The sequence below is a fragment of the Apodemus sylvaticus genome, chromosome 7 (assembly GCF_947179515.1).
Source record: "Apodemus sylvaticus chromosome 7, mApoSyl1.1, whole genome shotgun sequence".
NCBI classification, from domain to species: Eukaryota; Metazoa; Chordata; class Mammalia; order Rodentia; family Muridae; genus Apodemus; species Apodemus sylvaticus.
In genome coordinates this window covers 58,229,118-58,256,730 of record NC_067478.1, presented here as the reverse complement: position 1 = coordinate 58,256,730, position 27,613 = coordinate 58,229,118, and the positions used below count along the sequence as shown (strand labels likewise).

The 27,613-nt window shown below is 44.6% G+C and overlaps 1 protein-coding gene across 1 annotated transcript in view; it reads right to left on the bottom strand.

Moving 5' to 3' along the window:
• Positions 1 to 10,019: 10,019 nt before the first annotated feature.
• Lipc (lipase C, hepatic type) overlaps positions 10,020 to 27,613 on the bottom strand; it is a 20,930-nt gene continuing 3,336 nt past the window's right edge. The window contains exons 3-7 of the mRNA XM_052187871.1: positions 27,386 to 27,613; positions 24,207 to 24,449; positions 14,889 to 15,006; positions 13,285 to 13,503; positions 10,020 to 10,160 (exon numbers count right to left, since the gene is read on the bottom strand). The exon at positions 27,386 to 27,613 is cut by the window's right edge and continues 6 nt beyond it. Of these exons, the coding sequence (XP_052043831.1) occupies positions 10,049 to 10,160; positions 13,285 to 13,503; positions 14,889 to 15,006; positions 24,207 to 24,449; positions 27,386 to 27,613 (920 nt within the window). The 3' untranslated portion in view covers positions 10,020 to 10,048. The remainder of the gene's footprint in view (positions 10,161 to 13,284; positions 13,504 to 14,888; positions 15,007 to 24,206; positions 24,450 to 27,385) is intronic.

The window sequence follows — 27,613 nt, the reverse complement described above, 5'->3', positions numbered from 1 at the left end:
AATCCTCATGCCTCTACCTCTCAAGTGCTGGGATGACAAGTGTGTACCAGCACACTAAGTATATAGAGTGCTGAATATGGAACCAGGGCTCTGTGTTTGCTAGGCAAACGCTCTATCAACCAACCTACTCCTCCAGCCTCTGTCTCACTAAGTTTTACAGAAGGATCTAAAAATGTGTTCCCATTTACTTGGTGGTGGTTAGTTAAATTCCATGTTACTAGAAGAGTTGGGAAGGTCCAAAAGAGTATAATATCTCAGAAGAAATTAAAGCAAAAACAGAAGACTGAACCCAAATCAAGATGTATTTCAATACCTGCTATTCAGACAAGAGATACTTGTCCTTCTGTTTGTGAAGGGCCTTTGGCCTGACACTCTGCAAGTCTTTTCCCTTCTTGAGTAGATCACATCACCATCTGCCTTGACAGCTCTTCTATAGTCTAGTACTAAAAATAGTAAGCAGATCTCAGCAGATCTGGGCTTGGGGGTGGGTGGGAAGAAAAGAAACATTCCAGTGTTCTCCCATGGAGAGAGGCTATATTGGTGGAGGAGAAATGAAAGCAATCTTGAGGTTTGGTGTGAGGAACGAAGCAGAGGAGGAACAGAATATTTTGGTGGAAGGAAATACATGTCTAGTTTTCATAACTTGGCAAAAAAATATTTGGTTGTGAGCAACAGAAAGGGGAAAGTAGCCAGAAATCTATAAAATAAGCCAAATGAAGGAAACAGAAAGGGAAATTTGATCACTGTATAAAAATAAAGTGAAAAGAATAAACAATTAGTAAAGGAAGCCAATAAGATCATGAGTTCTCATTATTACACTAAGTATGAGTGGATTAGATTTCCCCATTAAAGTCCTCTGAGACTTTATGTTAAGTAAAAAAATTTAAATTACTTATCTATAATGTATCTAGAAAAGTATTTTTAAAGGTTTAAATTTTTAAAATTTATTTGTGTGTGTGTGTGTGTGTGTGTGTGTGTGTGTGTGTGTGTGTGAGAGAAAAGTGAGGTCAGAGGGCAAATTGCTGAAGTCATTCTTCTCCTTCCAGGGATCAAATTCAAATCAGCAGCTTGGCACACGTACCCTCACCTACTGAGCCATTTTTCCCACTCTAAAATAAAGCTGTAACTTAAAAAGAATGTTGACAGTGAAGAGATAAAGACATAATGAAAGTGGGGATAGTGCAGTGGTAGAGTATTTGCCTACTGAGTATGAGGGCCCTAGGAGTTTAGGGTAAAAAACACTATAAAATGCATTATAAATAACATTTTATGAATCAGAACTATATTGATAAGCTTATTAAAATCAATAGAACTACAAATACAATTTAATAAAAATAGAGAGTTTAGTACTTTTTCAGGGTTGGTTCTAATTTATAATCAACAAACTATTTACTTACTTACTTACTTACTTACTTGGAAAGTCTGGCTTGGACCTCATGACCCTTCTGTCTCAGTTTCCAAGCACTGGAATTACTACTACACACTCAGGACAAGAGTGCTGGAATTATTATGTACAGTACTATATCTAGCTAGCAAACTCAGTTTTTTCATATGTATATAATTATAAGGTAAAAAACAGAATTTTTTCATATACCCAGTAGAATATTCTAAGGACTTATAATCTGCTTGATTACTAAGAAAGTCTTGAGAAATTCAGAAATTACTTGTCTTTATAGCAACATCCAATAAAATTAGAAATAATTTTAAAATAACCAAAATAGCTTAAGTGCTGAATAATTAAGCTTAATTAATTGAGATTAATTGCTGAACTTAATTAATTGAGAAATTTATCCCTGATAACCTTCAATGTAAAGAAGACAATAAAGCCCTGTTATCTAGAAAACAGTGAAAAAAAATTTCTATATAAATTCATGCAGAAGAACATGGGCAGGCTTTGAAACTACTGTCATCAAAGAAGAAAGACTAGAGGCTGGGGAGATGGCTCTATAAGAAAAAAAGCACTTGCTTTTCCAGTATAAAGACCTGAGTTCAAATCCCCAACACCCTTGTAAAAGTCCAGGCACAGTCTTGTGTACCTGTAACCCCAGCATTGTGGAATAGATAGAGGTGGATCCCAGAATCTTACTGGTAAGCCAGCCTACCAGGAGAGAAGAGTCTCAGATTCAGTGATAGACCATGCCTCAAGACAATAAGGCAAGGAGCAGTAGAGAAAGATGTCAGCCATCTTGCTCTGGGTTCCTCATGAGCACGCACGGGTACAGACACTCACATACTCATGTTCTGCCACCATATGTCAACACACACCACCACACATTCACTGTGTTAGGATTGAACCAGCCTTTGCTTATGCTAGGCAAGTGCTCTGAGCCACTCCAGTCTGTATTTGCATATATTTTAAAGAGTATCTCTAGGAATTCAGACAAATGCCACCATCCTCAGCTTTTCCTTGATCACTGACTGAGCTATTTAACTTTAAATCTTTCACGAGATTGACTCTAAATTTACTATCGGACAGAGCACTGTGTCCACTGTCCACAGTCAGTGCTTATGGCCATTCCAAGTACCTCAGGCTTGTTAGAACTGCAGAGTTCCCGCTTTCTGCTTTTATGGTAGCCTTCATTTTATTCATTATTATGGTCGTATGTCTCTCAGGATCTCTCTTGCCTGAAGATGCTTCCTAACACTTTAAAAATAAATGCTATGTGTAATATAAAAGCTGAGGTTCTAAGAATGTTGCATGCAATAGCATAAAATATATGGCTTTATAGCTATATCCTTTTCTTTAATTAAAAAGGATTAAGGGCCAGCCAGACTCCATAGTGAGTAGAGGTGCTGCCAAGTCTGGTGTCCCGAGTGTGACCCACAGAACCCACTTGGTGGAGAAGAGAACCAGTTTGCAAAGTTCTCTGACTTCTATATATGCCCCCCCCCCCCCCCGCGCGACTCCGTTGCAAATAAACAAATATAATTTAAAAAATTGTTGGGTGTGGTGGCTTATGACTGAAATCCCATCATTCAAGAGGCTGAGATAGGACAATTACTTTGAATTCAACACTCTCTGAGGCTATGCAGTGAGACCCTGTATCAGAAAAGCAAAGATCCATTATAAAAGAAGGGCATGAAATTAAGGGGGAACTACTAGGGCTGGAGAATGAGGAAGAGGAGGAAAAGAATGGGAGGAAAGGATGAGAATATAGCATCTGCAAATGAGAACGTATCACGATGAAACCCTTTCGTGCAATTAATATGTGCTATCAAAAATTTACCTTTCAGCAGAGTACCAAGACTAAAGCCTCAGTTCATTGCTGAAGAATCAATGTATAAAAATGTTACCTCCCTTAACGAGGTGGGCTGGTATCATGAAAATAAGAGGGTTGGCAAGATGGCTTACTTGCCGCCAAGCCTAATAATCTGAGTCCTATCCCTGGAAGCCATATAGGGGATAAAGAAAAGGCCAGTCCTGAAAGATGTCCTCTGACCTGACACATGAGCTATTGGCATGGTGCACACATCTATGTATGCAATATAAATAATTCATAAAAAGGAAATAAGTACAAAATTTGAACTATGATCTTAATAAATGATGCCCAGTAATGTAGTAAGCAATGCACTGAGGCTGTGGGCATCTCTATTCTAGGAATTCAAGTGTGGGCCAGCATTAGGAAATGCGTGAATGCAATTTATATTACTCTTAAAAATATTTATTTTTAGTATTATTTGTATGGGCATTTTGCCTGGATGTATGTCTTTGTACCATATGCATACCCTGTGCCCACAGAGACCAGAAGAAGGCATCATATTCCGCAGGACTGGAGTTATAGATAAGTGTGAAGCACCGTGTGGGTCCTGGGAAGTGAACCTGGGTCCTCTGGAAGAGCAGCTAGAGCTCTAAACCACTGGACTGTCTCTCCTCTAGCCCTACTTTTTAAAAATCATTTAAAAATGTGTGTGTGTGTGTATGTGTGTGTGTGTGTACATGCAGGTATGCAAAGTGAGTGCAGGTGTCCAAGAAGTCCAAAAGAGGGTGTCCTGCCTTCAGAAGCTGCAGTTAACAGGTGGTTCTGAGCCATGTGGCATGGGTGTTGGGTCCTGGGCACAGATTTCTCTGCAGAAGCAGTGTGCACTCTTAACTCTGAGCCACCTCTTTAGCCCTTATATAATTAACAAAGGAGGAAAGCATACTATCAAGGCATTTTCTAAATTTTAGCAGCAACAACTAATAAAAATAGAAAAATCCTTAAATACAATAAGGCATATTTCCAAAAACCCCAACAAATCTATCTCTAAATAAAAAGTCTACTATGAGACATATTCAAATTGTAGTAAATCAAGACTGAAACAGTAGTGCCCACCGTGGGTGTTACTAGTTAATGTTATCTGGAAGGTCTGACAAACCCTAGGGTGTGAGAAAATGGAATCAGCAAAATATGTGGTTTTAGTAAAGAGATGGTTATTCACCACGAGATCCTAAAGAAAAGAAAAAAGCAACTGGAATTGGCATGTGTCACATGATTTGATAAGATGGGCAGATACTGAATAAATAAACTCAAAAGACATTCCATATATGAACAATATGTCCCATGGAATAAAACTAGAGTGGTTTCACTCACAACAATAACCAAGTACTTTTTTAAAAATGAAAGTTTTAGAAAAGAATATGTAATATCTTGTTGAGCATGAAGCAATGTCTGAACAGATGCAAAATATACAGTGTGCCTGAATAAGAACTCACATAAGAAAAGGTTAGTTATATATTTATCTCTAGACTTATCTGATGCCCAATTAGAAAATTAACAGGGATTACAGATGAATTAGAGAGCTAGCTAACATTCCACAAGAAGGTCTGTTAACATACCATAGTGTCTATATGCTAGTAGGGTTTTGAATCCAGTCAGGCATGGCTGCTCCTGCCTGTAATCCCTGCACTTGGGTGGGGTGGGGGTGGGGATGGGGTAGGGGTGGGGCTGAAATCAGAAGGATTGCCACAAGTTTGAGGCCTACCTGAGCTACCCAGTAAGCTCCAGATCAGCCTGGGTTGCAATGTAAGACTGCTAACCAAAACAAAAAGATTCAGAAATCGTTTGCATAGGTCTAGAACAGGAACTCGGGTGCTGAAAGATAAATATACTTTTGGTTTATGATAAAAGTAAGATTGTAGATCTGCACTGAAAAACAAATTCACTTCAACACATGTTGGCTTCATTTTTATCCAGATAGAAGAAAATAAAGTTTGGCACTCTATCCTTGTACCAAAGACAAAAATACATTTCAGATGGATTAATGCCTGTAGGGGATAAAATAAAAAAAAAATCTCAGAAGAGAAATCTTTATTTGGTATAAATTGTAATTCAGTGGAAACAGAAGTGTTAACCAATCCAGTGACCTATGTAATACAGATGTTCTAGAGTTCAAAAAAAAAAAAAGGCAACTACTGTTTAGCAAATAATATAATTAAGACCAGCAGTGGAGGGGCTGGAGAGATGGCTCAGCTGTTAGCTGCTAAAGAGCTAACAGCTGCTAAAGTCCTCTTGCTCAGGACTGGAGTCTGGCTCCCAGCACACACATTATAAAGCTCACAACTGCTGATAACTCCAACTCTAGTGGTTTTTACACACACACACACACACACAGTGAGAGTGACAGAGACAGAAAAGGAGAGAGTCAGAGATACACAGAAAGAGACAGGACATATACAGAGAGACAGAGACATAAAGTAAACTAGAAGTAGATTCGGGAAAATATTTACAAGGAAGCCAAAATATAAGGGAATAATGTATTTAATGAAATGTGTAGTCTTGCAATCTAACAAGAAGGCCAGTTTTATGGAAGAATAGAATTGAACAAGTGACTCATACTAATAAACACAGGAAGCCCCTAAAATGTAGCAGGAGGCATGGAAATATACCCAAGTTCATACTTACTAGGTTGTAAAAGTTCAAAGAACCATGGGTTTATTTTTTGCCTTGGAAGGAGTTGTAAGTAGGAGTGAGTTCTTAGACACGACTGGTGTGACTGCAAAGTGTTGGAGGTTGGTGCTGTACACCCTGTCTCTTCCTTTGCTACCCCACAGATGCATGAGGCCAACAAAGCCTGTGCTGCTTGCAGTCAACCTAAGTACACTCCAAATGAGGGTTGTGGTGTTGCCCCCTCTCCACACAGGCCTCAGAGCCCAGCTACAGTAGCCCCAGGGCGCTATCTATCTCTGTTTCTCACGAGGAGAAGCACTGACAAGCTTTTGCCAGAATGGCAAGATGCCGGTGTCTCTTGAGTGGGCTCGTAAATCAGCCTGGAGAGCGGAGAGCAGCATGTGTAATCACTGCTCCAGCCAGTGTGCCTCTTGTGCAATGAACAGATGTGGCTGCATTATTCAGTTTTCTTCTTTGACTTCTCTGCTCAAATGTACTTTTTAAAATGTGATGGGGATGAACATACCTCCTCCAGGGAACATAATCCACCACCAACAGAACTGGCACCTAAATTTGGACACACTAAGAAGGAGTTTCAAATGCTTAGGTTAACCACTTGCGGTGTTGTATGCCTGTGGAGTTCTCGGCCCAAAATGTTATGACGTATGTGTTGCTTCAAAAATCCTCTTGCTAAAGATGAAATAATTGCTAATTATATCGCCCGTGAGATTTACATAAATGTCAGAAGACATGGTGCTGTAGTAGGAACGTGTTGGTTTCACTCTGCTCTTTACTTCTGTATTTATACACCGCATGTACAGAGTGTCTATGCATGGTTTGTAGACGACTGTCACCACGAATATCTGCATCAGCACTACCTAGAGATGAAGCAGAATACTGCCGGCTCCTGGGGACACTATGGTGTCCGTCCTCCTTCCTGGAGTGGTTTTCGCTTGCTGCTTTTGCGAGTGTATTCATTTCTGACCTTGGGTGGTGGTTTGAATAAGAATGCCCTTCAGAGACTCACTTTTGAAAGCTTAGGGGCATTAAGAGATATGGCCTTGGTGGAGTAGTTGTGGCCTTGTTGGAGTAGGTGTGGCCTTATTGGAGTGGGTGTGGCTTTGTTGGAGGAAGTGCGTCACTAGGGGCAGGCTTTGAAATTTCAAGCACACAAACCAGGCCCAGTGTCTCTCTGCACACACTCTTCCTGCTGCCTGTAGAGATTGAAAACTTTCTTCTATCTCTCCAGCAAACGTGTTGGCCTACACAAGGCAATTCTTGCCACCATGATTACAATGTACTAAACCTCTTGTGAGCCAGCCCTAATTAATGTTTTTCTTTATAAGAGTTGCTGTGGTCATGGTGTCTCTTCACAGCAATAGAAGTCCTAAGACATTCTACATGTGCAGATCCGTTCTACATTTGTATCATACTGTAGGCATTTACACTGTCCCTGTGCAAAACCCAGAAGTGTTTCCTTTAGTGCTGAGTCCCAGTTGCTTTGATGCCACCCCAGGCCCATCCTGACCACATGCTTTTTCAGGGTTGGGGTGAGGATATGGGACTTTGATTCATGTTTACCACTGCATAGCGCTCTCTTAGTAAAGGAAGGCTTTGTATCTGGAGATACTGGAGATAAAGTGGATGAGTCACGGGTAGGCATCTTGTTGGATTTTTTTTTCTTTCCTGAGCGCTGGTAGAGAGCCGGTGAGGTATGAGCTGTGTGGAGCTGAGCCTTTGTACCTCCCGGTCTAAGGCACACAGCATGTTTCTCCTCTGAATTATTTCAGATACTAATCCAACTGATAACCAGGCCTCACACCCACTTTTATCATGTGCTTTGGTGATAGAATTTGCTGCTTAAAACACAATTTATGTTTTGGCACGTTGAGATTTGGTATGGACAGACTCTGTTCTGCCTACTATGGTAAACAGTCACAGCTCGACTGTTCATCTCTCGGGTTTGGAAACCAGGGAGCTCTGAGATCAGGCTGCCTGCATGTCTGTGGTCTGGTAAGTGCACAATCCCATGTTTTCGAGCAGTGGAGAGCTGGGAGCCCAGGGAGCCCAGGGAGCCCAGGGAGCCCAGGTCTCTTTCTCCCCTGCTGGGCACTAACCCTGCCTAGGAGAACTGAGTGCTCAGAACTCATCATTCTCCAAATATAATAGTAAAAAGAAAATGCAGGTTTGGTTGGTTCATGGAGAAGAGTGTTGAAACCAATGACCTCTCAGAGTAAGTCTTACTAAGATAAAGGGTCTGGTGTCCATGATCAGGCCCTGAGGGGAGAGGATTAGGAGGGATGGTACATCATGCCAGAGGCAGCATGATGGTGCCTTGGGGTGGGGGTGGGGTGCTCTAGGTATTATGGGAAAGATCATCAGGAGAGATGGCTTCAAGTAAAAGAGATGGGTGTTAATCCCTTTTATTTCAAATTAAATATATATATATTTATTTTTATGTATGTATATATGTATGTATGTATGTATGTATGTATGTATGTATGTATATGTGCACAGAATGTGGTACCCACAGAGTTGCAAGTTATGATTACAAGTGGTTATGAGATGCCCAACATGAGTCCAGGGTACTGAACTCAGGTTTTCTGCAGTATGGGCTTATACGTAGAGTCTGCTGAATCCTTATATCATTTCCTCAGGGAATGGGGGCAGGGGGCTGCCCTTGACCAAAAGCATCAAAATTGTGTACTCAGAGTAGTGGAGGTGACAGTGAATCATTGTTTCTAAGTCCCTGCTACATACATGCACAGGAGATAGATAGCAGAGGGGGAGGGAGGGAAGGAGGCAAAGAGGGGGGGGAGGTAGGTGGAAAGAGAGAGGGAAAGAGGAAGAGAGAGGGAGGGAGGGAGAAAGAGAGAGAGGGATAGAGGGAGAGGGAGGGGGAAGAGAAAAGAGAGGGAGAGGGAAGGGGAGGGGGAAAGAGAGAGAGAGGGAGAGAGGGAAAGGGAGGAGAAGGGAGAAAGGGAGAGGAAAAGAGAGAGGGAAAGGGAAAGAGAGAGGGAGAGGGAAAGAGAGGGGGAGAGGAAGGGGAGGGAGAAAGGAGAAGGGGGAAGGAGAGAGGGAGGGGGAAGGAGAGGGAGAAGAGAGCGAGGAGAGAGGGAAGAGAGAGGGGAGAGGGGGAAGAGAGGGAGAAGGAGGGGAGGGGAAAAGAAAGAGGGAAAGAGAGAAGGAGAAGGAGAGAGGGAGAGGGAGAAGGATAGAGAGAGGGAGGGGGAGAGGGAGCCAGGGACTCTGAACTAACAACTTCACCACCACCACTACATTAACATATGAGCTCTGGGGATACAGGCATTCAATCCATGGCAAACTCTTTGCAGTAATTCAAGTTTTCCATTCATGTTTGTTGCATTAGTGAAAGAAAAGAATTGTATGTATTACTTATTAAAAAATTAAAATACCCACTGTCCAATTTTCACTGTTAATGCTAGTAGGTCAGTAGAATTCTTCTGTATCTGTCTCAGTGACATAGATGTGGGATGTGTGTGATGTAACTCTTTTCTGTGATCTACATTTTGTTCTCTCTTAGGGAGCTGTACGCCTTGGCTGATGCACTGCTACCTGTAAGCAGGGGTTAGTTAGGATTTTGTTTTATTGAATGTCAGACGTGTACTAAAGAAACATGGTTCCCACATGATTCAAAAATTGGTCAGGAAAAAAAGGCAAGGGATTATGGGGAAATTGACTTAACTGTAAAGACATTGTCAATTAGAATAAGCCTAAAATGGCTCTTACATTTAAACTTATTTGCATAGTTTAGCATATAATCAGAGATAAAATAGGGAAATTTTTAGTATACAAATACTTGAAGATAGTTGTATAACATTGTGTTTAAGCTCAGTTTTAAGACAGTTTTTACAGTGTGTGTGTGTGTGTGTTCATCAGAGCATATAAGGTCTGTTCCTTCTTTCTTCCATGTTGGTCCCAGGGACAGAAGAGATTGCAAACATCTTTCCCTGCTGAGCCATCTCATGCCTTATAGCTTGAAAGCTTAATATACAACAGCAAAACACACCCTCCTTTAGATATAAGCTTTATTTAAATGTGTGGATGATCCTTTGTGTAATTAATGTATGCATGATTCTTTGTGTAATTTTGGCTTCCAAATAAGGCAACCATTACAGGTAAAGAATAGGTTTATTTATTTCTTGTATGGGTCTCTTGGCTCAGCTATTCTTTCTCTTCAATCTTTTCGACTCCACGTCACATTTCACAAAGACTTTCTCCTGGGTGGGATGAAGCTGAAGATCTTCCATATTTTCAGGGCAAAATGTCATTCTGAATAGAAACAAACAAATATGGTAGGTGTGATGTTTCAGGTGGGACTTAACTGACGCGTTTCATCTTTTATCAGATATTAGACCAGTGCTATAATACATGTGATATGATTGTTGTTGTTGTTGTTGTTTTTACATTAGATTCTTAGGTTTGTGTATTTTTTATAACTTCAGAGGGAAAATAAAACTTGAGTCAGTGAAAGCAATCCCCACAGGGGTCTGCACTGAAGCCCAGGGGCTGGCTTCCTTTGTGTTTTCTAGTAACAGCTCTTCAGCCTTGAGGCTGAGGGGATGTTTCTCTCTTTACACTTCCCCTAGTCCAGGACAGACATCCTTGGATCCTCCTTCCTGAGCAGATTATCTCCTAGGGTTCAGCCTTGCTAACTCACCCTCAGCCCTGCCCTCCTGCCTGTTGGTGCTGACACTGGACCCCTAGGGTGTTTGCTTAGGAAACCAACACCTGGTTGCTTTGACCATTATTTTGGCCTGAGTGCTGTTTTATACTAACTTCAAATCTAACTGTCCTCTCTCTCTCTCTCTCTCTCTCTCTCTCTCTCTCTCTCTCTCTCTCTCTCTCTAATCTAGCCTTCTATCTATTCATCTACTTATTTATTCATCCACTTATCCATCTATCTTTTTGTCTATTCATCTACTTCTCTATTTATCATCTATCTATCTATCTATCTATCTATCCATCCATCTATTCTTCTCTAGTCATCTACTTATCTGTTCATCTACCGACATAGCCTTCTGCTCATCCACCCTTTTGCCATTCACCCCTCTGTCTATCTGTCTATTTATCATTTGTCTAACTATCTGTCCATCTACTTACTGGCACAGGGTGAGTTACTTAACCTAATTTTTCTTTTATCCCTTGGATTTAGAGTTATTGAGAGTATAAGGTTTTGGATTTAGAGTGATTGAGAGTATAAGGTTTTGTGTCTTGACTCTGGACTTTGGATTCCCAAAGATGCTAAACATTAGTCCCATGAGACAGATGGTATGGTTTCCATTTGTTCTGACAGACTCCAGTCTTAAAGAGGTAGAGTTATTATTATCTGAGGCTATACAGGTGGTAAGCAATGAAGCAGGACTGGCCAACCCAACATTCTGACTGACCCTGCTAGCTATGATGTTTAGCTCACTGCCTGTCTCCTCGGAATGCCTATGGCCCCCTCAAAGCCTGCTGCAATCCAGTCCAGGTCTCTATAACCCGAGCCACCTGTCTTTAGTGTTCCGGGACTGTGCACCACTGGAATCTTGGCATTCAAAGTCCACAGGCTGCATCAGTAGCATCTGGGAGCTTGTTAGAAATGAGGAATCTGAGGTCCCACCTAGGCCCGCTAAGGCAGAACTTGCATTCTGACAAGTTTGTAGACTCATTCAGTTTGGAGAGACCTGCGGATGGACCACGCCATTAGCAAAATTAATTTTTCTTGCTTTCCTAATGGTGTCCTGGAGTCTATGCTGAAAGCTACAGCTCAAGAGTTTGGGGGTGCCCCCCATCCCCACACAGTGGCGTATGGTACTGTGTAGACATATAGGAGTAGTTAGAACTTGGAAAACTACAGAGGCTATAGCTCCTGGATTCCTACCCTCTGTTATTCCTTTATGTGTGTGTGGTGCTTTCATATAAGTCCACATAGTGTATGCACATAGGTGTGTGTGCACATAGGTGTGTGCACCTGTGGAGGACAGAGGATAACCTCAGACATCACTCTTCAGACTCTGTCCTCCTTGTTCTCACCAAGGTGAGCAATTAGCTCTAGCTAGGAGACTGTGGAGAGGAGCAGTGCTCAGGAGGCCTGCGGACCCAAAGGGCCCTCAAAGTCTCCCAAGAGTGACTAAGGGTGTGAGGAGGAGAATCAGCTTAATTTTCTCAGAGTGATCATGTGGAGGCCATTTGACATCATCGGAGTATGTGTTCAGCACCACCATAGTTTTGCATATTAGGGAGATAAAATCTCAGAGTGCAGTGTATAAGGGACCAAGGCATAAGTCTGCTGTGGGCAGGCTCTGGGAAGTGGAAACTGAGGCCAAGAGAGGGTATGATTCAGAGGTGAGCAGCCTTCTGTTTGCTATCTCTGCTAAGCCAAAAAGGGGAGCCAGAATTTCTTGAACACACAGGGCAGAGCTAGGAAGAGTCATTTAGAAGCACAGAAGTGCCTGCCGTGGAGAATACGAAGCTATAGGAAAGCGTGGTTGCCATGGCAAAGTAGATTGAATGGCCCTCTGTGCTGCCAAGTCTGTGAGCACCACTGGACCACACTTCCCTTTCTTCTTTTTCTACTCCCATCCCAACCCCTTCTTTTCCCCAGGAACTCTGAGGCCCAGAGGGATGACACAAAGATTGGCATGTCTTGGGGGTCACAGTGTTCTTATCAAGCTCCCTCGGGGTTCTCCTAGGTCTCTTTCAAGATACTGGATCAGATGCTCTGCATGTGGGTCCAGGAACTCTGCATATTTAATAAGCTTCCCAGTGGCTCTTTGGCACCTAAGGTGGGGTGGGGGTGGGGATAACAAGAGAGACAGAGAGACAGAGACAGAGAGACACACAGAATGACAAAGACAACAAGAAACGAAGAAACAGAGAGCAACAGGAAAAGAGAAACAGACATAATGCAGGTAAAGAGAAAGAGACACACAGAGAAAGAGACAGTGAGAGAGAGAGACACAGAGTGACAGAGACAAAGTGAAAGAAAGAAATAGACACAGAGAGACAAAATGTACACAGAGTCAGGGGAAAGAGGGGAGGGGAAAGAGAGGGCTAATGAGGAAAGCTTTGGGATTGCAGTCTCTTAGGCCTTCTCTTTCTCAACAACAAAGTAGAACTCTCAGGAGTCCTTCCCCAGAGCCCTGTCTACACCCGGGACTTTGTGACACCTCAGACTACAGAGGAAGTAGCTGGTGACAACTACAACTGGGAAGAATCTGGCCAAGCCTCAGGAGACCTTAGTGTTCATCCTTGTCCTCCACCTTGGGCGGAGTGAACGAGGGAGGGCCCCGTGTCTTCCCTGCACCCATCACTAGGATATCCTGGTACCCATGCCCTGTGACTGAAGGGAGGCTGAGGTGGAAAGCCACTTGGGACCCACAGGCACAGAGTGGGGAGCTGCCACTGTCACCTTTGCTGCGTCTCTCCAGCTTTGACCCAGATGGTCTTCAGAATGAGGCCCGGGTGGTGAGGTTCTATGCCCCATAGCATGATGGTCTGTACTCTGTTCCAGACATTGGCCCACACTGCGCTGTTTTCCCACTTGAACTTGAGCATGAACAACTCGCCGATGTCTTTGTCCAATGTGATAAGGAAGGAATAGGTTTTATTGCTGGTAATTCCTTCGCCCCTTGAAAATACGAAGGAAAGCAGTTAACTGAGTTTAGCTGTAGCAATCGGCACGTTCAGGGCACCTAAGTGACTTTAGTGGGTGTTTTTGTTGCATTTCCAAAACCAATGTTCAATTAACAATATTGGCAATAGGTATGGCAGGCTGAAAAAGAGTTTCTCCAATAATAAAATCAGGAACCATACTATTTTCTGTATTATCACATCAAAAATGATCTGAGCTATGTTGCTGTTATGAATGGAGCTAACGTCTTTTTAGCATGGTGGGGCTGAGGGATGGGTCTGGACAGTCTCTGTGGCTATTTACACAGACAACTCATACATTCCTGAAAAGGGCTTTCTCTAGGTATAAACAACCATCCATTAACAGGACAGAAAAAAATATATAGGAAAGGATTCGTTGACTCACTGCAAACCTGACACGCTACTGTGAGGCACTGCTACTGTTCTGCTTACCGGTCTCCAAGACTGTATAGTAGCCCTTCACTGAAAGAGAGAGAGGGGCCAGCTTGGCAGTGCCCTTTCTATAATCCAGAACAATCTCTCGTGAAATTACTGACAACACAGAGGTAACACTTTGGGTGAGGTAAGCTGAGTTTCTGGGGATGGCTCATCTCCGCTCCTGCCAAGTGTGGTAAAGATGGCGTGGGTGTCTACACAACTGCTGGGCTGTGAGAATCCGCCCTAAGGGTAAATCCCGCAGCATACCCTCCCAGCAGAGCCCTGGTAAATATTATGCTGGGGACAAACTTTAAGAAGCTAAGAGCTGTCCCTAAAAGGAACACTCAGCTCATGACACTTCCTGAGGGGGTCTATAGGGAGGGTTGAGATGCTAGAAAAGGTTGTAGTCATTTTCTGCATGGGAAACTGGAGCAGGAGGTGGTCTCTGAGTGAGGTATTGTGGGGCCACTTGTGTGAACAGGTACGTCACAGGGCAGTGGTTGGGTTGGGCTGGCTCTCCTGGATAACTGAGTTTGCACACTTTCTACGAGGGAAATCATAGTTTTGTTCCTAGGCATGTTTTCCTCAGCTCACTGGAAAGGTGTTCGGGGGTCTTTGTGAGGACCCCTGCCCCTCCCTCACACCTTCTCCCAACACAGGTCTTGTCTGCTTTGCACACTGAGGGGAAGCCCCATTGGCTTCTCTTTGCTCACAGGATGATAGCCCCACCACGTTCATGGATGGTGCTCTGCGTCCGTTCCCTGAGCTGGCTGAACCTGAGCTGCACCTGAGCTGCAATGACAGACAGGATTGGGTGGGTATCCCAGTGACCAGCATGCTTGGGGCAGCCATGGTGGGAAGTGCCCTCAGAAAAATGGAGTCTGTTTGGAGTCTGTAAGAGAAACAAGTATGCCATCACCGCAGATGGGCCACACTGGTACTTACAGGGTGATGGGGATTTTCTTTATTTCTTCTTTTGTTCCCAGCAGCGACATGGTAAAAGTAGGCTCTACTGGTTTCTCGATTTGATTGACGAACTGGATCTTGAACTGGTAATGATAAACTAGAGATGGAGGAGGGAAGAGAGGGGCTGAGATGGCGAGGAGAAAAAAATTAAGTAGAACCTTACCCCCCTCCCTCCTTTTGAGGCAGGGTCTCATATAGCCCAGGCTGGCCTTGAACTGCCTAGGTAGCTGGGGATGACCTTGAACTTCTGATCCTTCTGCTTACCTCCTAGGTGCTGGGATCCCAGGCATGCTCCACCACACCTGGCTGATTCAGTGCTCAGGATCAAACCTCAGAACTGTGTACATGCTACCAACTAAGCTCAGGTTTTAAATGAAGCAGGATCATGTGTAACCAGGCGGGACTTGAACTCACGATCTTCCTGCCTCAGCTTCCATAGCACTGGGGTTATATACTCCCCTGATCAACTATTTATATAGGAATTACAATTTAAACCCCTATACTTTTTTTTTTTTTACATTTAAAATACAAAGGAAAAAGTTTAAATGGTTAGGCACCAAAATGTTAACTTTTTTTTTTTTAACCCCGAGAAGTAGAACTGTGGATGTGATTAGTTTTTCTCCTTCTCTGTCTCTGTATAGCCTGAGTATAACACAGGACTCATCCCATATGTGTAATAGTAATGGTGGTGACTGAGGATAGTTCCGTGACTTACCTAACATCTGGAAGGCCTTGGCTTTATCCCCACCACAAAACCAAAAGAAATGCATACTGTTGGTCAAAAGCTAGTGGCATTAGGGACTAGGGAGACAGCTCAGCCATTAAAGGGCTTGTCTCATAACTGTGAAGTTTTGAGTTCATTCTCCACATAAGAAGCTAGGTGTAGTGAATTTGCTTATAATCCCAGCTGCTGTGAGATTGGAGGCAGATACACAAGGATCCCTGGAACACACACACACACACACACACACACACACACACCCCACACCACACCATACCATACTAGCACACTGGAATATAGAACTGAACTGTCATTTCAACTGGCTTCTATGTTGTACATATGTTGGAATCTTTCATCTACCAAGCCATGGTCCCCTTTAGCAAATCAAAGGACATGAACGATTTAGGGACCATTGGACAATGGGGCTGTTTCCCACTGCTGTGCTCTCTGGCCTAATGACCACATATCCCTGTTCTAGGCAGTCCCTAGCATCAAGCTTCTGCAGGTCCCCTGAGTTCACATGCCTGTGGGAATCTCTTGGGCCTCCGGCTGTTTGTCTTGACAGCCATCTGTGTGCAGGGTCCTGGAAGGAAAGCATTTCTCTTATCTACTTCAGTACAGGCAGACCCTGTACCTTCCAGTGCTCAGATCCTCAGGCTGGACACCCTGACATTACAAAAGGCTGCAGGTGAAAAAAAGACCAGGGCCCAAGACCAAGTCCTAAAAGCTTGGGTGATATCTGTGGGAGGAGGACCCTGGCTTCTCATCCCAGATGCTCCTGGGGAGGGAGGTCCTACACTGTTTGGTGGTTGCCAGGGGAACCCTGAATCAAGTAGGCGGTGCTATAAATTGAACCAAGGCAGAAAGGGAAGATCTACCTGGGACATAGGCTGCAGGCACTAGGGAAAGGTGCTCTGGGTTGTGGGCAATGTAAGAGGCAGGGGGCTGGACTCTGCTGCTGCTCCAAGCAGGAGGTGAATGGATTCCCAAGCACTCAGGACTCCTCAGAGCTATGGATTTTCTATTTAGCCTTCTATTACAGGGGCCCACAGTGCTGGCTGCATGTTCAGCCCCATGATATTGGGCCTGAGTGAGTAGAACTGGATGTTTCACCAAGTGACTTGCAGATATTATCTCATTTAACCCTCGCAGCAATTAATACTATTATTATTTTATTTTACAGAGGGATGTGTGGCACACAGAGGTTCAGTGACTTTCTGAAGAGCTCACAGCCAATGGCAAGCAGGGTTATAGAGATGTAAGCCCAGACAGCCTAGCTTCAGGAGCAGAACTTTAAATGATTAGATCTGAGACCAATAGCTCCCATATCAATAGTTCCCAAATCAATAACTCCCCTCTCAACCCCCCCTATCAATAGCTCTTGCCCGCCCCAAGAAAGAAGATGAAATGTAAAAAGAAATTTAAGTCGAAAATAAAAAGTCAAAATAATTATTTAATTAATAATAAACCAGGGTTGTTGTTGGTGGTGCATAGTTTAAGCCCAGCACTAGGGAGGCAGAGGCCGGAGGATTCCTTTGAGTGTGAGACCAACTAGGTTACATAGCAAGCTCTAGGTCAGCCAAGACTGTGCAAAGAGACCCTTTCTTAAAAATCTAAACAAACAAATAAATAGTATAAATAAAAAGAAATTAAGTAGTCATTAAGAATGACCTGTTTCTTTTTTGCTTTTCTTGTTTTGTTTTGTTTGTTTTTGAGACAGGGTTTCTCTGTGTAGCCCTGGCTGTCCTGGAACTCACTCTGTAGACCAGGCTGGCCTCAAACTCAGAAATCCACCTGCCTCTGCCTTCCAGAGTGCTGGGATTAAAGGCATATGCTTTAATCACTGCCCAGCTGACTTATTTCTAATATTGGATTTTTGTTATGTCAGCCAGGCTAGTCTTGGACTCCTGGGCTCAAGTGATCCTCCTGCCTCATCCTCCTGTGTAGCTTGGAAGACAGTGCACGCTGCTGTGCCCAGCTACAGTTACAGTCTTGGTAGCTGTTGTGTCATATTTGGCTGAGTCACAGAGACTGGTCGTCTCATGCAATGGACTTAGTTTTTGTCACACTGGTTCTATGGTGTTGGCTTTATCTTCCTGGTGATGTCGTCATCAAGAAAGAAACAGAAGCTTCTAGAAAGCAAAGTATATTGTTCACTTTCTTGTGACCAATGACTGTTGGTCATTATAATGACTAATAATAAAGTTCGATAGTTGACTGTGAGACCATGTGCCTGACCATGTTACTTACGCTTAGAAGCCATTAAAAGGGATTTTTTTTTCAAGAGCTAGAGAGATGGCTGAAGATATAGCTCAGTAGTTAAGAGCATGCTGCTCTCACAGAGAGCCCAAGTTTGATTCTGAGCACTCACATCTGCCTGTAACTCCAGAGGTCCTGCAGTCTCTTCCAACCTCCATGGATACCTGCACTCATATGCACACACACACACACACACACACACACACACACACACACACATTTTAAAATAAATATTTTGAAAGTTATTTTCCCAAGCAGTTTCACTTGTTGGAAGAAACAAAAAGCTAAAGTTAGAAGCACAGTGCCTGAAATTGTCTATAGCATATAAGAACAAACTTTACACAATAGGATGCTGGGAGTCCACATAGTCCCAGAAGTCCCAAGAGTCGAGATATTGCCAGAACTTGTAACCACTTCCCCTGGAGAGGGCAGAGAGGCAGGATTGATGCTTTTCTCCAAGATCCACACCTCTTAGTATATGAATTGTTCTCATTGGGAAAGGGAGCTTAGCAAAATGCTTAAAAAGCAATCAAGAGAAGAAGCCTCAGAGCCCTGGCCTGGATGGAGCTGGCAGTGAGACCTGCCACCCTCTGCCATGTCTGGTGGGCTTCAGTGTGCATATTCTAGCTCCCTGAGCATCTCCGGGGAGGGAATCTTGTCACAACTGGAATTGCCACAAGAGGACAGAGCTCATTAGACACCTATGGAGTACATAGTGGGCTCTTACAGAGCTACAAAGAAGGACACTGCATTAAAGGCCCCTCCCCTGACTAACGAGAACGAACAATCAAGCTCCTTTGCTGTGGTACACCGAGCTACACCCTAATATACTGTTTTACCCACCTACGCCCTCAGTTTTTGGTTCTCTTTTTCAATTTTGTTTTTCTGAGACAGGGTCTCATGTAGCCCAGGCTGGTCCAAACTTGCTTTGTAACAGAGGGTGGCCTTGAACTGCTGATCCTCTTCCTTCTGCCTCTCAAGTCCTGAGATTATAAGTTCATACCACCACATCACATTTATGCAGTACAGGGGGTGGAACAGAACAGGGGGTGGAACATGCAGGGTTTCATGCATGCTAGGTGAGGTCTCTACCAACTGAGCCACATCCCTAAGCCTCATATATGGTTATTTCCTGAAATAAAAATAAAGGCAACATGCTCTCTCTTTTGCTGTGGGAACCCCTGGGGTCCCTCCCAGCCATACGAGATCTCTCTCTGCTCTTCTCTGCCTAGCTCTGAACCTGGACTGTGACTCTGGCAGTACCTGCATGTTCTCTTGCCAGTTGACTTCTGGATGGGTTTGGGTACTAGGGCGGTGCTGAGAGAAGCCAGTGACTTCCTCTGCCCCCACATGCTCAGGAGCTGACTCTGCAACAACTTCACCCCCACAATCAGCAGCAGCCCCTCCTCCTAGCTCTTTTGGGATCTCCCAAGACTTGTTCTTTCCTCTGCTCCCCCTCCCCCGCCCCATGTCCGGTTCAGGTGCTGCCACAGTCTTTGCCAACTTCCTTTCTACACCCTCCTCCACCGAGTTCCACTTGCTTTCTTCCACAGACCCAGGCCAGACAGTGTGGTCCTGTTTCTCAGCTGAGCCTACCTCCCTGTAGCCACCACCTACACTGGTGGATGGTGATGATCTTGGTGAATTTCAGACATGGCATAGGTTAGAGATCTACAGTTATCCAGATGGTGAAAAGGGGAATAGAATTCCAAATCAGGAGTTCTGGTTGTGAAAGACCCTTCTCATGTCAACTAATGTTGGTGACCAGCAAGTCTTGTGTGTCCTTTGAAATCAATGGCAAATACTTGACCCTGAAGTAGCCCAGGGCAACGAGCTTGCCCTCTACTTCCCCCACCCCTGGTGACCTCCATCATGAACTGGCCCCAACATCAGAGGTCTCTTTCCTGTCTCCTGAAGGTCCAGCCCTGACTCGGGGTGAGAGTTTCTTGTCTCTAAATTAGATATGTGCCTTGTCTCTTTTCCTAAGTGCTCAATGGGAGGACACAGATTTCCACATCTGGCAGGCTGCGGTTTGGAGATTTTGGGGGGGCAGGTCTCTGTTAGACCTAACCATCAAGGCCCCTTGAGCTCACACTATCTATGAGGGGGAGAGCTGTGTGGCTGCTGGGAGTAGGAGTGGTCAGGAGGCCGGGTGTGCTGGCACACAGCTGCAGTCCCAGACCTTGGCAGGCTGAGGCAGAAGGACCACCACAAGTTCAAGCCTAGCTTAGGGTACATAGTGAGGTCCCACCTTAAAATTCAGAACAGTTAAAATGATATAATGGAATGATAACAAAGGTGTGTGTGTGTGTGTGTGTGGGTGTGGGTGTGGGTGGTGTGGTGGGTAGGGGTGGCCATTCCTCCACGATGTCGGGACCACTCACATTCGCAAAGCATTCCTGTGGACTCCACATCTACACTGGAGCTCTACATGAATGTCGCCACCTTTTTGGAGAATCTTGAAGTGAAATGAATTCAACGTGAAAAAGCCTTTTAGGTCAGGATATGGCTCAGCAGGGAGAGAGTTCGTCTAGCGTATGCAGGACTCTGAGTTCAGCCCCTAGCCAAGAACTAATTTATTCTTATTTGAATGCGTATAAACATTTTTATTAATTCTGGTAGATTTACAAAGATTAAGGAAGAAAGCATGACTACTTTGCTGGCTTACCTTATGATGTGTTTAATTGGGTTGCTAATAAAATGAGTTGGCACCCAAAATTAACCTGTAACTTCAAAGAGTCCAGATAAGCCTGTGTTCTGACAGGAGAAACAGATTCACATTTTGTAGATAAAAGACCTGAACAAGTCTGCTGACCTGGAATAAGGTGAGGTGACTCCCTCCAGAGAGAAATCTGGGGTGAGCCCATGCCATAAAAAAATCCTGGATTCTCATTCCTGTGGACTCTACAAGAGCCATTTATGAAAATAAAAATTTTTTTCCTCTCCCAGAACTGTGGTGAAGCCAAGGTACAGAATTTGTGAACGGTGAATGTTTTGTTGCCTGTCCTTTTTTTTGCTGTGAACGGTTAGTAGCTCCAGAGGTCTTATCCTCTCTGCTAACATCACAAGAGGCTTTTGTTCCCCTGGCATGGATTTCACCTCACTGAGATGTAGGCCTGAGCTCTCCAGTGCTTTCCTGCAATGCCAAGAACTTGTTCCTAAACTTCAGGGAAGCTGACAGGACTAAGGGCCCAAGAATGGTGTGATCCTGGGTGCTGAGGCAGGGGACAACCTGGAATTCATTGACCCAGAGCAGGGCAAGGGGCAATATAAGTATGTGTATGTGGGATGTGTATTCTAGCAGCCATATCTAAGTTCAACTTGATGAACTGCTTGATGCCCAGATGCAATGAAACTGGGCACCTCCCCCTTTCGTGGGTTACTTGTTAGGGTGTTGTTGACTGCCTAAGAAAGAATGTAAGGAAATATGAAAGAGTGCATGTATATCTGTGTATATGTATTTATGCATTTATGTGTGGTACATCTGAGTATATGTGTACAGGCATATGTGCCTCTGTGTGTCTGCATGTATGCATTAACATGCATTTATCTGAATGTAAGTGTGTATGTGTGTACATATATGCATGCATGTATATACTTATACATATATGTATATGCTTATTTGTGTGTACTTGTGACGTGCTTATGCAGTGTCTCTCTGCATCTGTGTACATGTGTCTATTTGTGTCTGTGTGTATATATTTGTGTGTGTGCGTGCATGTGTTTATATGTGTGTCTTAAAATGTATGGGTGGCTGTACTCATGTGTATATGTATACAGATGCATGTTCACTCAAGTATACATGTATGTGTATATATATGTATTTGTAAATGTGTGTATTTTATGTTTATGCATGAGTACATTCATATATATGTGTGTATATGTGTAGATATGTATAAACATATGCCTATGTGTATATGCTTTTGAATGTGTATGTAAATGTATGTGTGTGTACATGTGGGATATTGCGCTGGTTGGCTTGTTTTCAACAACTTGTGCTGTGGGTCTTCAATGTATGGGGTAATAACAGTCCTCAGCTGGGAATCAGGGCCCAGAGTTTGGGTTTTGTTTGCCGCCAACACTCTGTGCCCTCTTTGGAACTCAGCTGCCTTGTGTTTGAGATGGAACCCTCCTCACAGCACCTGAAAGTGGTGAATGTCTCTGCCTCCTAGAAGATGTCCTCTCTGCAGGACTGGCCAGGCAGATGAGACCCAACAGAAAGGCCCATTTTTAGTGGTTCATCGCCACACTTGTTGACAATCCATACTCTGTGGCTTCAAATCTGCCTTCCTATGCTGATCTCAAGTTTCTCACTGTTTCTTCTGAAACTCATCCTGGAATAGAGTGAAAGCTCCCAAAGAACTAGCTGAGAGAGGTCAAAGACAGATGGATCTCTCAAGTAGCCATTTGTCTGGTCACCTAGAGGAGGTCTGGGGAGTCAGGAAGGAAGAAATCAGGAGTGTGAGGTCACTCTGGGTCTGGGTCAGACACTTTAGAGGCTGTGAGAAGCTAAAGGAGCAAGAACTCAAAGCCAGGCCAGCTTCAAGTAGATATAGTACAGATATAGTATATAGGTATAAGTATAAGTATAGGTATAGGTAGGTATAGGTATAGGTAGGTATAGGTATAGGTATAGGTATAGGTATAGGTATAGGTAGTATTTACCATTTACAAATGATGTGACCCCTCTGATTTCAAAGTATTTCTAGGAAATCTCAATGAAACACATCCCATAAATTGTAGCATTTTCTGTCTCTGTCTCCTCTCCCCCTTCCTGTTATTCTGACAATAAATCCAGCATGGTGCCAGGCAGAGAACCCACATGTCTGTCAAGTGTCTCTCCCTCTACCAGGTTACCTCCTCTGACTACTCAGAGGGTGACTCTAACTCAGCATTAGCTAAGCAAGGCTTAATACAGACTCCCCCTCCTTTAAAAACAGCCTCCCAGCTGGAACCGGTTCCTCCTTAGAGAGAGGGAGGATGGAAGTGGCTGAGAAGCTACCTAGATCCATATCCAGGTTTGCTTCTGCCCAAGCTGCACTCAGTAGTGTTTACCTGAGTTCTGTCACTGAGGGTTGTAAAGAAATAGATTCTTTGATGGTTTTGTCAAGTATCTCAGGGACCAGGGGAATGTGGGCTGAGTTAAACAGGAGGTGACATTTGTCTTGCCATTCCAGCCCCTGTCCAAAAATGTACAGTACAACTACATTTCCTAGAAAATATTTGTGGCTTCCTTTGTGCACTTAAGTTGGACAAATGTGTCCCTTTTTAAAGTTCTACGAGTGGTTTTCGAAATGCTGGTAGTGGCCAGGAGCCCACATGAGGGATGGCCATGGCCACTGAAGAAGGGGCAGTTACGGGGCTGCATTAAACACCTTGTATCAGCGCCATCAACAGAATGTTCTGCAAGATTGGAAGGCTTCATTTCTGTGCTGTCTGATTTAGCAGTCATGCATTTATCAGAGCCCTTGAGTGGGTATTGGTATGAGGAATGGCATTCTGTTTATTTTTCTTTTCTGAAGTATTTAAATCAGGGTTCTGAATGTGGCTCAGGGGATAAAGGTGTTTGCCAACAACCCCCCCCCCAAAAAAAAACCCTGAATTTAATCCCTGAGACCCACATGGTGGACAGAGAGAACTTATTTCTGCAAGTTATTCTCTGTTGCCCATAAGTACACCAGGGCACATTTCCCATCCGGCCTCATATATAATAGATAAAAGTAATAAAAATGTAAAAAGTGTTTATATAGCCACATAGGGTTAGTGGATGGACTGCAGAGTTGAACAGAGTTGAACAGGTAAATCTCACAGGGTGCCATCTCCAACTTCTCCAGGGCCATCTGATATGGCTATAGATATATTGATCCCCATGGTGAGGGACATTAGCTTGGACCCATGAGAACCTTGCTCGTTGAAAGGAGTGAAGAGGAAATGGGAGACTGGGAAGAGAGGCTCCAGCTTTATCCCTGATTGATTTTAGGCAGTCTGGTGAGTCCCCTCCCTAGCAGTGTGGTACTGTCCTCATTAGATGTCTCCGGAGCAAGATAGTTTGTTGAAATAAAGAGAAATAATTGTTTCCAAGGGACTTGCTATCTGCTGAACTGCACGGAGTCTCTGAGATGGGCTCTGTCAGTAGACAAGGCAATGGGTGGGTCACTGGTGGGTGAGACAATGCGGAAAGGCTTTGTGATCTCTCAGAGTAGAGCGTTGATTGGTTCTTACAAGTTTGCGCATGCCTACAGCTCCTCCTCCCTGACTTCCTTCTCTTGCTGCTGCAGCCCAGAAGACTTCGGGAACCTCTAAGGTTGGACACTCACCTTTGAAGGGAGACTGGGCTCTGGTGATGAGGAAGAGCCTCTTGCTCTTGCCTGACTGATCCCTGCGGATGTCATAGCCCAGGGTGTTGCAACGGCCCTTCTTGCAGTTGAGACATAGACCCTGGCTGAAGCTGTCCATGTCGCTGCACTGGAAGCCTGTGCTCTGCAGGTCTCTGTGTTGCAAGGAGTCAATGAAAAGGTGCACGGAGCGCTCATGAGCACATTTGATGGTCTGGGTTATGGCTGAGACACAGGACAAGAAGACCATTAGCACTCTAAGCCCCAAGTGGCACAAAAACAAACCAAAACAAAAACGTAACCAACCAACCAACCAAAACCCCAAAACAACAACAACAACAACAACAACTCAACAACAACAACAACAACTCATGGTTTCAGACCTAGGCAGATTAGTGTGTGTGTGTGTGTGTGTGTAGCAGGATTGCTTGCTGAGTTCTCCCAGACAACAGGCATCTATTGCAACAGAAAGCAAAAAAAAAAAGTAGATCTCTGTAGGTCCCATACTAAGATTGTCCTGCTATGGTAGAATGGATTAGAAAGTGTTTTTATAAGCACCTCATGTTACTAGGAAAAAGTCAAATGTTTAATAAAGCAAGCTAGCACAGCTCCCTTCAGAGGTATCCCCATATAGTTATGAAAGGTCCAGAGCTAAGGTCTAGATGGGGAGTTACCTGGACAGGGCTGGGGGCTTCCTCTCTTCTTATCACATAGGTCTGGGGCCCAATCCCCAAGGCACAAACTTTATGTGTTTAATATTCTGGGGTGGAAGGGATTTGGGGCCCACCAAGAAGGCCCCCTGAAGAGAGGGTTTTGGCTGCTGCCAAACCCAAAGATCTTCATGTGCTCTCTGTGACTGGGTCATGGTGAATAGAGAAAGCCAATTCCTGTAAGTTGTATTCAAACATGGTACCCCCAACACACACAAAATAAATAAAATGTAACAAAAAAATAAAATAAAGAACTAAAAGTGTTTGTGTGTGTACACGTGCATGCACACATGCATGCACATGCCTGCCGGTGTACATGTCACAGTACAAGTGCTGAAATCAGAAGACAACTTTCAGAAGGTGATGCTCTCCCTCATTGACATGGTTCTGGGAATCCAGTGCAGATCAATGCAAGGTAAATGCCCCAAACCCTGAACTATCCTCCTGGTCCATCAACACTTTCCTTTTAAGGGTCCACTGTAGCATGAGCTGGCCTCGAACTCCTGGTTTCTTCCTCTTCTGAGTTCTGAGGTTACTCAGTGCTTGGCATTACCGTGGAGCAGGTCCTGGAACCCAGGTTTTTCTGTGCCGGCACCCCACCTATGAAGCTACAGACCCAGCCTCCCATCATGAAATTTGACCTTTTATAATATCTAATCATCTGCAGCCAATTATTCTAAATGAATGCCAGGGAACTACCAGAAGCCACAATAACACTGAAGGCAAAGGTCAGGCACAGGCCATCTCGCCTGGACCAATTCCCTCCGCGCTTTATCTCGGGTTACCAGCGGCTCCACTTGTTAGAAAGTGGGGCGCTGCTTGCTGTCTACTAATCACTCAGTCTCCCCAGCAGTGCCTGGCCCTGCTGCTGTAACAAAGGAGGGAGATTCACAGGTGCCCGGCGCTTACTCTGGGGTGGGGAAGGGATGATGGCAAAAAGCTGCCACCAAGCTGCCCTCTGGACAGGTGTGGCTGGGGATTGCCCCAGAACAAGAGCACCTTGAACCATGGGGTGAGGGACTCCAGAGTTCCTCTCACCCCCGTCAGGCAAGCAGGGTGAGGGCAATTAGTTATATCATTTAAAGTTTAGCTTAAATGAGAAAATGGCAGTGATTGATCAACCGGGGTTTACCAGGCAAGGGGCGACCAAACATTATCTTAGGGTTGAGCTTTGCAAGGAGGGGATATAGCTCTGAGAAAAGAGTGGGTGAATCGACTGAGGCCTGCTGTTGACTAGAGGGGTGGTGACCCTGGGAGGGTGTAAAGGAAGATAAGCGGAAAGTCCCAGAAGGCAGTGAGGTGTGTGAAGGTCTTTCTGGTACTGGGGAGGTAAGGGTGAAGATGGAATCTACAGGTGTGCTCAGCCTGGATTTGGATGGTTGGAATGGGAAGCTCGTATGTGAAGTTGAGGTCTCCAGCTGTTGTGGAGTGACCTGCTCCCACCAGGTGACATCTACCACAAGCAATCTAGAATGCATGCAGCTTGCAAATGCCTGGAAGGTGCGGTTGCGGCTGGCTTGCCTGTTCTTTAACCCCCTTTTAACCCTGATATACACTGTCAATGTGCATGCCAATGGATCCGCAGCTGAAAGTTGCCTGGGACAATCTCAGTCATGCCACATGGGATCAGCTGACACAGCCTTCTGGCCATGGGCAAGAGTGAGAACCGTGGTCAGGACACCAGAGCCTAGGCTAGGGAGATAGATCAGTCAGGAAAGGGATTGACACGCAAGCACAAGGACTTGAATTCAAATCCCAGAACTCATGAACAAGAGCCAAGTATGGAAGTATGCTTTCTTTAATCCTCGTGCTGGGGAGACAGAGACAGGCAGATCCTTGGGCCAGACACTGACGTCGTCAGAGTAGTGAGAACTAAGCCAGTGGGACACCATGTCTCAAAAGAAAACAAACAAGCAAGATGGGGCTGTGTCTCCACACATGTCCTCCACACATGTGCATCTACACATACATGTACTGCATGCACACACAGACAGACAGACAGACACACAGACAGACAGACACATACACATACACACACAGAAACTCAGACACACAGACACATGCACTTGTGCATGCAATGCACGCATGTACACAATGCTAAGGTGTATTACATATACCCTCCTGTGGCTCTGAAGAGTGAAAGCCCCTAAAGGTGGAAAGTTCCAGAAAGGAAAGAACAACAGCTAGGGCTAGGACTCAGTTCTCACAAGGGCTAGTGCCCCTGGAACTGCTTCCTGTGTCACTCGGTACTCCCCCCCCCCTCACTGACCTGTCATGGGGAGCAGCTGCCTGGGGCCACCAGCTCTCCAAAAGGCCTAAATACCCCACATCTGGCTCTCTGGCCTTGCCCTGTGAGCATTCCTATGAGGTGGCTGAGGATCTCCTGGAGGCCTCAGGAGGGTGTGAGAAACAGGCTGAGGGAGGCGCTAGGCCGTGGGTTCCATGTCTTACCATTTAAGCCATGCTCTGCGATGTGTTTGTAGAGCTCCAGGAAGTGGCAGCCAGGCTGGAAAGACCCCCCGTTGGGGTAGAAGTCATAGTGGGCGACAGGCTGCTTGATGCCCACGCTCAGGCCCATGTGCTCCCTGGTAAAGGTGTGAATGGCGTCCACAAACTTGGCGTCATCTGGAGAAAGGCGCTCGTTGGGGGAAGTTCCCTCAAACATAGGGCCCGCAGGGT